Here is a 10300-nt window from a genome sequence, read left to right as displayed (position 1 = left end):
GATTAAGAGGTGAGGTTTGTGGAGTGGTGGCGGTGGTTAGGGGTTGTATGAAGTTGGATGTAGGGCTACGTATATACTTAATAGTGTGGATATAATTTTCAATATGTAATTATTTAATGATAGTGAATATTTGTCAGGATAAAGTTCGAGATCTGCTTCAATGGGAGGTGTCATATTTGGGATGTTGCTCGTGCATTTGTAAGGTTAGCTACAATTAGTCAATATGAGTGAAATTGAGGCTTTAGAGATATGCGATCGGCGTTTTGAGATGTGACCAACTGAGATGAGCGGGTTGTATGTACAACAATCACTTATAAGCAAGTAGTCACATTTGCACGATCGTAAATGCCCACCAGGGATTATACTTGGATGATATATTCAGCCCGACAGTGAGCGCAAAGCATAAGCACCCTACTTGTAGCTCACATAAGTATGCTTGGATTCAAAACATACCCACGCTACTCCTCCTCGGTTGTGGGGTTGCCGGGTTCAATTCTAAATTTGACTTCGGGTAGGAGGATCGCATTTTACTGTGATCCTCGATTATGATCCTGGACGTGCATCGGAAGATATTATCTACATTTATGATGGTTAAATGACGAGATAGGGCTGCTTCTGACTAGCTGGCAGAGAAATGAAAACTGTGGTCAATGGGTTACTATTTTGCATGGATGTCAAGAGTTCACATAACTGAACATGCTCAATTACACTAAGTAGTAGTGTTCTACACAAGTATGTATACGACCATACACATATCTGCTTAAGGCCTCCTACCGAAACTCCTTTGTAACCCTCTCACACCATTCCACGAACCTCCCCATCTCCCCCGATCCTCCCTCCCTCATCGCCCCCAACAAATCCTCCCTCGGACCAGGATGCCACCTCCCAAATGGTATCACATACCTGCCCCCATCATCCACGGTAATCCCCTCCTCAAACCCCGCCCAAAGGAGGGTACTCACACCAACCCCCGGAGTATAGAACACCGGTTTGCTAACCCACACACTCAATCTCGGCGCATTATCATAAATGGGGGTATCAATGTTCCCCGGATTCTGAGTAATGCTGACTACACCATTTGACCCAAGGTTAGAGGCAAAATGCGCCGCCAGGAACCAGTTACCGGTTTTGCTGATGGCGTAGTTGGTATTAGGGTCTGAGTTTGGATCCGGGGAAGAAGTGAGGGCCGAGGACGGAACACCGCCCGTCGGAGCGAGGAAGTCGACGACCATGCTGGAGGTGAAGATGACACGGACGGAGTTGGGTGGTGTAGATGGGCTTTGGGCTGTAGAAGTCAAAATAGGAGAGAGGAGGGAGGTCAGGAGGTAGGGAGCTGCGCAGTTGATGCCGATGTGAGGTTCGTAGCCTTGGGCTGTGACCTGGGTTGGGGGGAGACACGCCACGGCGGCGTTGTTGAAGAGGAGGTCTAGTCTGTTTGAGCGGGCGAGGAATGCGTCCACGAAGATAGGGATAGTGCGAAGGTCGGCGAGATCAATGGGGAGGTAGATGAGTTCGCCTGGCTGAGTTGTGGGATTGGGGGAAGTGGTGGCGGTGATGGTGTTTATGACATTGTGGGCCTTGGTTTCGTTGCGGGCGGCGATGTAAACGGTTGCTCCAGCATGGTAGAGGATGCGAGCCAATTCTAGCCCCAGACCGGAGGTGGCACCGGTGATGATCACAACGCGGCCAGTTTGGGGAGGCAGACTGTCTGCCGTGAGGGTGGGTTTGGCAGGGAATAGTTGAGGCCAGATGCGTTTGAATATCTGCATGGTGGTGGCACAGTGGGAGGTGATAATTTGGGAGAAAATATTCTTTTTTTCGAAAGAATGAAGCGGGATAGTCAGGCTTTTAAACATCTATTTAAAGCTAGCAGGGCCTACTAAATGCTCGGCTGCGCTGCGGTGGAGATGGCGTGGCATATACTGGTCTAGTCGATGTCGCTAACCGTTAAAGCTACATGAACGGCGCGGGTGCTAAAACGCAAGGCTGCGACAAGGACCGTGCACATTAATTAAATTGAGCGGAAGGGAACTAGTGGTTGACATGGCGGCATGCAGCTTGGTGCATAAACCGAATACTTGCATGGAAATAAGTGAGGATACGGCTATTGTACAGCAGTAGATACATTCATTTTCGTCATCAGATTGCGTAAGTAGGAAGGGAGATTCGGACATTACTCGGCCTTCTGAGCTGCTTCGTAACTTTGCATCAAGCACCAATATCCGGGGATATGGTCGCGCCAGATAGCTCCAAAACCCTCAATGTCGCGCCGCCAATCGCGGTGAATTTCCCCTGCAACCGCCGCCCAATTCAGCAGCTGGCAGCCTGCTCCCGCCATGCGCTTGTGCGCTGCCTCGCGCGTATGCTCTGCAAATGTGCCCGAAGCATCGGTCACTACGAATACCTCGTAGCCTTGCTCAATGAGGCTCAGAGCGGGGAAGGCCACGCAGATCTCAGTCAAGACACCACTGTTGCGGTTAGGGATTGCGTACAGGTTGAAGGTGCGTATATGTATGTGGGTAGAGGTGGGTAGTGTAACAAGTAGTGGACTCACCTGATCACAATCTGCTTGCGGCCAGTCTTCTTGACTTCATTAGCAAAGTCCTCATTATCCATTGCATTGATCTGTCCCGGGCGGCGGATCAGGGGTGCATCCGGGAGGTAGTCGGTGATTTCCTTTACGATGGGTCCATTGGGACCAGTATCGAAAGAGGTGGTCAACACCGCTGGAGACTTATAATACTGGGCAACTTTGGCAAGAGCCATTACGTTCTTCTGGAACTCATGCTGTTGGAAGTCACGGACTAGCTGGATGAGACCGGCCTGGAAGAGGTTCAGAATTGTTACAATGAGACATAGAGGGACAAATTACCTGGTGGTCCACAAAGAGGAAGATGCATTTGTCAATGTCGAGACGGTTGTACTTGGGCGGCATGTTTGCTGTCACTGGATTTCCTAAACCACAAACAGGAGAACAGAGGAAGCTGGAGTAATTTTGATGGTGGGTAGAGTATTCATGCAGGATATTGCGACGGACAATCTCGGCCTATAAATGTTGAATGCGAGGGCTGGTGGGAAAGGTAATCCCCTCTCCGACGTCACCACCCATCATCGATATTTTGTGTAACATACAGACTCTGTCTAGAAGATGCATGGACCAAATTCCAGATCGGTGTTTCCGATTAGCTCATCATTTCTCAGCATTAGAAGTCCGGGGAGAAAGACAACCCAGATGGAACTGAGCTTGGCACGACCATGATCAGGCTAATCAGAGGAAGCTGTCGGTTCCTGCCGACTAGGTATTACACAAAGATAGAAGCTTTTAACTTTGTCAAGTTTTTGGTTGGAGATCGGAGACTGATCGAGATCGCTCATCCCGACTCGGGGGAGGCGGCGCATCGTTTGGCAACTGCAGATCAACCAGGAATATTGGGGCAGCTGATCGCCACCCACTTCGTCTTATCAAACTCTGCTCTGAGGCTGAAGCATCCAGTGCGGGCTTATTCAGGGTTACGAGATCGGGAAGGCTGTGTGTGGGCGGGTGGGCGAACCATGGGTCTGGTGTTAACCCCAAGCTGGTGATGTAATTGACCAAGCTAAATTCTTTCAATATATTCACAGCAGTGGGAACACCGTGGATGGAGCCTACTAGCTCTCGAAGTATGAGATCTTCAATTGAGAATGGCAGGCCTACTATTTCGTCCACAGAATGACATTGATCCCAGCGTCAACGTCCAACAGCTATCTTGCAAGCCACATGTGCAGCCGTTCGTCGGCCGCATTGGCGGCAATCAAGGCATTGTCCTCGATCGCGCCGATCCAGATAATGCTGAATATTTGCGTAAAGTGCCAGATGCTGCTCCATTGATGAGTGCGCGAGATGCCTTTAATGTGCGCGGGTTCACCGATCTTGATCTGTGGCGTTTCGCGGTGGTGGAATGCGTTGGTAACACCCTCCCGGGTAGACATCCAAACTATGGGAAATGATAATAATTGTTCGTGATGAACTCAGGAACCATGATGCTAGCATTCATTACTGCCTGGGCGGCAGCTACTCCCGCGAATGTGGCTCCCCCGACCCCCTCCACACCAGCAGGGATTTTCGCTACAACAGCCTTCCTGGGTCCTCTTGTCGGCGCCGTTACCAATTGGTTGCTCCTTACCCTCTTCATATTTTCCTTCTCGTCCGTCAGTGGTAGTCATCTCAACCCTACCATAACGCTAGCAACCTTTTTTGCGCGCCTAATTTCCTTGCCACGTATGGTTCTCTACCTCTGCGGGCAAATCCTCGGAGGTGCCCTGGCTGGATGGATATTACAGTCGGCGTTTGGATCCGGACAATACTCTGTCGGTGGATGCGTTGTTGATACTGCCCTAGTTCCAGTCCGAGAAGCATTCGTGCTGGAGTTCATCTGCAGCTTGACATTGATCTTCTTGTCGTTTGGTGTTGGGTTGGACCCTAGACAGGTTAGAGTGTATGGGGCTGCGTTGTCCCCATGGTTAGTAGGAATGGTTTTGGGGGCCGTGAGTTTGGGATCGGCGTATACGCGAGAGGGATATGGAGGTGCATGTGTGCTTTTCTTCTATACACTCACTTCTAAGTGCAGTGTGCCGTCAGAGTGTCCTGAAGCTAATTCTCGTTTTCAGCGCTGAATCCGGCGAGGTGCTTCGGCGTATATGTGGGATCATCCTTTCCGGGATACCATTGGATTCACTGGGTGAGTGATGTTAAGACGAAGTTGAGGTTTCACAAATATATTGAGTACTCATGCAGGTTGCACCTATTGCTGCTGCCATCGGACACGGACTGGTCTACTACCTGGTGCCGCCATGGAAGGCATGATAAGACATCACTTTACTGCTGACGCTACGAAAGCGCTACACATCTGCAGTGAGTCCATACATCACCTAAAGGTTGGAGCCCAGATCGCTGACTTGAGCTTGACAGAAAAATCCTTCCGATAGTGCTAGCACTTGGATTAAGTGCTTCCGCGCACCCTTTGATGGGCGGCAAGTATGTCGCCAAACAAGCTAACTAGCTCCATCTGAGCAGGTAGCCAACACGGCGTATATCATGGATCGTCAGTCATCCAGCATTGACATACCTGAATCTTCTGCTCGTCAAGTTGATGGTTGTCGTGAGTTATGCAACGATCCGATACAACACTAGATGGCTTGCAAAACGGGTGCATTCAGTGTCTGGGAAATCTTTTCCGCCAGTCCTAAAACAATTGATAGGCTCGATGAATATGGTCTCCTCCACCCACATTAGTACTCTGAACGGTAGTGGTCGCACTTGCGACTCAATGGCTGCTTCTAGATGGACATACCACAGTAACAATGTGTGCGCGATCCGCGAATGGAGGATTCGACTACTAATCATGACGAGGAAACAATGTGCATGCGGCGGGCACAGGTCGTGTAGGACAGGTCGCCGAGGTCAGTCTCCATTGCTGTCTGAACGTGTTCACACGAACACCCGCAGAACAGTAGACATGAGGTAGACCGCGCTGGTATAAAGAAATCTGATGAAAAGATTGAGAATAATAATTATTGCAAGAAGTAAAGGCAGCTTTCCTGCTTAAAATCCTTGGATACGCTGAAGCAGGGGACAGCCGTATCAATAGTTGTCCCAGAAAAAAACGAAGACCGGTAAATGAGATACACCTGCAGTAAAAGTCTGATATGAGGACACAAGCAAAGCAGCTAGAAAACCACCATCAGCGACCAGGTTAACATAGCCCAAGCAAAAGTAAACGTCAAAGCATCCAGTCACAGAGCCAGTATCAAGAAGAATCGAATTCCCCAAACACAACTGCACCAGTGTAGAATGGCAGACCGATCTTGATACTAATGTAGCAACCGATTCTGCCACTCCTGCCCAAAGGCGGTCAAAAAACGAACAGAATGCTGACTGGTTTTTTCGGAGCTGTACGAAAATATATCCGCCTATATCCGTCTATATCCGTACTTTTTCTTGCGAGGTCGAGGGAGTTCTGCCGCTTTTAGCGGTCAAAAGAGCGGTCTAGTGGGGCAGTAAATGAACAGTCGGAGGTTTATTGGGGAAGATACACCAAGTACTAGTCCTCCGTACTAGCGATGCGGATCAACGGAGTGGGATGATCGACCCCGAAACAAGCGCCCACCAGCGAGACGGTAGGAATAAGGCACGAATGCCAATGGCTACATCCAGGCACAACATGAATAGCTGCTAGTTTATTGGCATCCTGGATACCACATAAGCGACTCGCTCATCCATCACATGCCCGGCAGTTACGCCGGCCATCTCCATCGAGCTCATCGCCCGCCTATCATCATAGCACTCCCTCAAACTCCCTACTCTTCTAGGCGCAGGGCATAATTCTCAAAAGAAACATAACGCTACTTCAAGTGCTTGTACCCATTGCTGTTACAGCGTTACTGGCGAGATCAGGTTTATATACTTAACTAGAGGATCCTCCTGGACGGATAGCTAATGAAGCTCAGGCAATTCATGAGTTGATGAGGCGCAGGTGAATATATAGTCCTCTCGTAATTGAAACTAAAACAATCTTGACTGAACACCTTCAGGTATCCAGCCCGTAAATCCATAAAGCCGACCATAGATGGCAATCAAAGAGAGGCCTTCACGTTTGCAGTTTCCGCTGTAGGGGAGTGCCGATAAGCCGGTGGAAGAATTCCTTCCAAGGCTGCTTTGATCTGGAGCGCGAGGGTACGCGAGTACCACCGGTGCTGCTGCGTGTAACCTCCCATGATCCAGATGTTCTCAATATTCAAATGTCGCTTCCACATGCCACGAATTTCTCCCTCCTCATCAAGTCCCCAGGTCGCATCCAAGCGCGAAGCAATGTCTCGAGGTCCGAGAATTTGTTTTGCGCTGCCGTTAGGTTCAGCTTCATCCACTGACTCATACATACTCGAATCTCCACCAAGAATCTCGGTGGCCGTTGTTACAACGTTGGAATCGGAGAAACCAGTACACCAAACGATAACATCTGCATCCACACAACTGCCATCCGAGAACCGGAGGCCTGTCCGCGTGTAGGCAACGGGCTCTACACCCGCCTTTACATTGACCTTCCTCTCCTCGATCAGCTTCGTACCACCGACATCGACATAATGTCCACCCGCACGCTCGAGGAGGTTATGCATTAATGCACAATCGGGGTTCCGGCTGTCAAGGACAGGGAAGCCAGCTGCCTCAAGTGCAGCATATCGCTCTGGCTCGTTCGAGGCGAACATTGCGAACAACCCACGGGCCAACTGTCCGTCCACCACTGTTGGCAGTGATAGGAACAGCTTATCAGCCGCATCAACACCATAGTTATATGCACCCAGACTGTTCTTATCGCAGACATACTCGAGTGGCACAATGTAAGTTGGGGATCTAACGACCATGGTCGCATCGAGGCCGGCCTTGTGGCAGTCGACCAGCACATCGAATGCTGTGTTTGCAGAGCCAATGACCATGACAGACTCGTTCAGTTAGTACCGCACGGGGTTTCTTGGAGGTTTTGATATAGGATGTACCTTTGCTCCTTGTTCCCGAAGTAGCTTCGCATTCTTGTACTCGGCCGAGTGAACGCTGATGCCCTTGTACAGTTGAGGCTCCGCGATCGGTGGCATGTTAGGCTTTTGAGACCCAATGCCTGTTGCCATAATAAGATGCTTTGACGTAGCCTTGCGCTGGCCGTCTGGTGACTGGAAAGTAACATGCCACTGCCTGGCCATCTCATCATACTCTGTCGACAGAACCTTGGCGGAATGGATAGTATTCAGGTTAAATGACTCGACATATCGGCGGACCTGCGAGGCCAGGTCCTGGCGCGTAAGGAGGTGAGGGCTCTGAAGCTCTTTGTCATAGCCTGTTTGGGTCGGTCAACTCCACCTCTGACCCGAACAATGGCAACAGGAGCAGGATATGGAATGACTGACACATGTAAGGAAGTTCACAGAATGCTGTGGGAATGTGAAACTGCATGCAGTCATAGCGTAGTGCCCAATTGTCACCAGGACAGGGGTTGCGGTCGACCATAACGCTGTCAACACCCAGAGCCTTCAGACGTGCGGAGAGAGCAACGGCGCTGGTGATTTGATTTCAGTGACCCATCGAAAGCGGATAGGAACGGTGTCTTACGCATTTCCCGCACCGATGATAAAGACATCTGTTTCGAAATTTGGTAGTGCATCCAATTTCCTTTTGGGGATCTGTAGTAGGCTTTCATCCTCTGGTTGTACGTCCAAGCTCTCGAGTATAGTGCTCAATATCCAGATCTTCCAGGCGATCCTTTGACCATCGGTTACAACAGGCAGTAGCATCATCTTACCCCGGCAGAGACCAGAGGGCGATTGTGTCTTGAAAATGAGAGGACAATCAATAAATTGCTAAATAGCGAATCATGCGGTCAGTGCTTGTCGCAAAGAAGTGAACCATATAGGCTCGTACCAGAACGGGTGTAGCCGGAAGAAATACGGCAGCTCCGTCAATCTCAACACCACCGGCAACGTTCCTCAGGTTTGCTGTCTCCAACAAACTTGAAGCGATGGTACGAGGGGTGCTGATTGTGCGCAGATGCCATGTCAGAGCCAATTGATCCTTCCAGTATGCTTGGTCTGCATAGAAACAACTTTCCAGGGCGTTTACATCGCCATTGGCCAATGCATTATTGAAAACTTGTAACACACCATGGGCTTGGGTTGTTGCTTCGTCACCAACCATTGACGAAGCATCGATCAAGCCAAGGGGCAGAGTCGGGAGAGGGTGTTGGTTCATCATGCGACGCAAGTCCGCACGCCGCGGGTACTCATCCCGAACGGGAGGCTGCGCTGTACTGTCTGGGCCGATGATGCTATTAGTACTTGAGCGCCAATGATTCGCCATCTGATCCTCTAACACTCACTGAAATTCATGACTTCGTTGGGGGTGGTAGGAATCGAAACGGTCACACAAGTCCGATTACCCCGCAGGGGAACAAGAGCATTTATGGAACGACATGCTGTAAGGAGGGTGGAGACGGGCTCAACGGCATGGGAGCGTAACTAGAACGGAACAAGATGAATACTGGCGCAGCCACAGTCCTCGCGGCAGATTATCGGTATTATCATGGTTAAGCGAATTCAAATCCATGAATAGTTTGAAGCTACAAGACAGGCGGACGAGGCAAGTACAGCCGCCACTCATTCCGCCTAATGAAGGCAGGGGATCCGACAAGGTTTGTCTCCGGAGGGCTTGCGCAGTTAATAACGAGGTGATCCAACCCACCTGGGAACTGTCAACCAAAGAATTTGAGTCTCTGGTCTGGACGGGCCGTTTCCGGTATGCTAGCGCCCTGCCAACGACAGCCGGACTCTTTGTCTCTGCTCTAGTCGCAGCCTGGGCGGGTCCACAGCGGCAGGTTTCCGGTGCACGGCGAGCCCATCGCTAATGCGTAAGTCCCACAAGACCTACTCTATTAGATTAAGTGTCATGCCGTTTGGGACACTATTCCAGAAAGCGACAAGCCGTCATCCTTTCATCTCCACAGGGAGTCGTGTGCCGCAAACTTCGAGGACGTGATCACCGACAGCCCATTCACACTACTGGCCGATAAACAGCAAGAAGTAGCCCTGTTTGTACACTTGCTGAGGCCTCTGGGCTAAGGTGTTCCCTGGAGGAGGATTCTGCGTATCATGTGCCCTGTGTTTCCTTTAGTTTGTATGCAGTGTGCACCCCGATTGCCCTAACATAAGTACCCAAGAAGTGCGCTAAACACGACGATACCGAAATAGGGCATTGCCAAAATCACTCAACCGCCCGTGCGAACATGGCGTGTTTGCGCCTTGCATTAGTAGCAGGCACCGTGTTGTGGCACTTATCTAACCCCTGAGCGATCCATAATCGCAAAATTGGGCCTATCAGACTGACGATCAAACAGTTCACGCATGGGTATATGCGCAGTGACATTTGAAGCCTCTTCACCCCACAATGATTGAGATTTCTCTCCAATTCTGCAAGGATGCCTGCTGTTGTGCCGTCGTTGACGACCTGGTTTGCGCGAGATGTCACCAGAAACACTGGCGACACTCCTCGCTGAGCCAGCTCTGGCAGCACCGTCTGGTGTTACCCCAAACTTCGATAATCCGCCAAATAGCAATACGCTGGCATGGGTGGTGACGACTTTCTGTACTGTGGTCCTCACGATTTGCTTTCTCTTACGAATATTCGCTCGGATTTGGTTGGATAAAAGGGTCGGTGTCGAAGAAGGTGAGCGGTGTCTGAACCCCAATCTATCGGTCACTGAATGAACGAGGCTAACTGCAA

At 50.3% G+C, this 10300-nt stretch overlaps 5 protein-coding genes across 5 annotated transcripts; 2 read left to right on the top strand and 3 right to left on the bottom strand.

Moving 5' to 3' along the window:
* Positions 1-709: 709 nt before the first annotated feature.
* An13g03500 (uncharacterized protein) lies at positions 710-1769 on the bottom strand (the record flags this gene model as incomplete). The annotated part of the gene is made up of 3 exons (XM_059743961.1): positions 710-724; positions 814-903; positions 963-1769. The coding sequence occupies 3 exons, from the start codon at positions 1767-1769 to the stop codon at positions 710-712; spliced, it is 912 nt and encodes a 303-aa protein (XP_059602180.1).
* A 404-nt stretch (positions 1770-2173) lies between these two features.
* On the bottom strand, positions 2174-2935 carry An13g03490 (uncharacterized protein; the record flags this gene model as incomplete). The annotated part of the gene is made up of 3 exons (XM_001396447.1): positions 2174-2468; positions 2555-2823; positions 2873-2935. 3 exons carry the CDS (start codon positions 2933-2935, stop codon positions 2174-2176), a joined length of 627 nt encoding a protein of 208 aa, XP_001396484.1.
* A 320-nt stretch (positions 2936-3255) lies between these two features.
* An13g03480 (uncharacterized protein) lies at positions 3256-5566 on the top strand (the record flags this gene model as incomplete). The annotated part of the gene is made up of 8 exons (XM_059743960.1): positions 3256-3531; positions 3709-3946; positions 4028-4524; positions 4877-4891; positions 4949-5014; positions 5054-5138; positions 5239-5439; positions 5505-5566. 8 exons carry the CDS (start codon positions 3256-3258, stop codon positions 5564-5566), a joined length of 1440 nt encoding a protein of 479 aa, XP_059602179.1.
* A 1046-nt stretch (positions 5567-6612) lies between these two features.
* An13g03470 (uncharacterized protein) lies at positions 6613-8910 on the bottom strand (the record flags this gene model as incomplete). Its single annotated transcript, XM_059743959.1, has 6 exons — positions 6613-7476; positions 7531-7865; positions 7936-8084; positions 8138-8355; positions 8447-8835; positions 8901-8910. 6 exons carry the CDS (start codon positions 8908-8910, stop codon positions 6613-6615), a joined length of 1965 nt encoding a protein of 654 aa, XP_059602178.1.
* Positions 8911-9054: 144 nt separating this feature from the next.
* Positions 9055-9748, top strand: An13g03460 (hypothetical protein; the record flags this gene model as incomplete). Its single annotated transcript, XM_059743958.1, has 4 exons — positions 9055-9106; positions 9196-9402; positions 9491-9608; positions 9703-9748. 4 exons carry the CDS (start codon positions 9055-9057, stop codon positions 9746-9748), a joined length of 423 nt encoding a protein of 140 aa, XP_059602177.1.
* Positions 9749-10300: the final 552 nt, after the last annotated feature.

This window comes from Aspergillus niger, assembly GCF_000002855.4.
Source record: "Aspergillus niger supercontig An13".
Classification (NCBI taxonomy): Eukaryota; Fungi; Ascomycota; class Eurotiomycetes; order Eurotiales; family Aspergillaceae; genus Aspergillus; species Aspergillus niger.
Note: the sequence above shows the minus strand (reverse complement) of the source record. Positions and strands in the feature narration are given on the sequence as shown.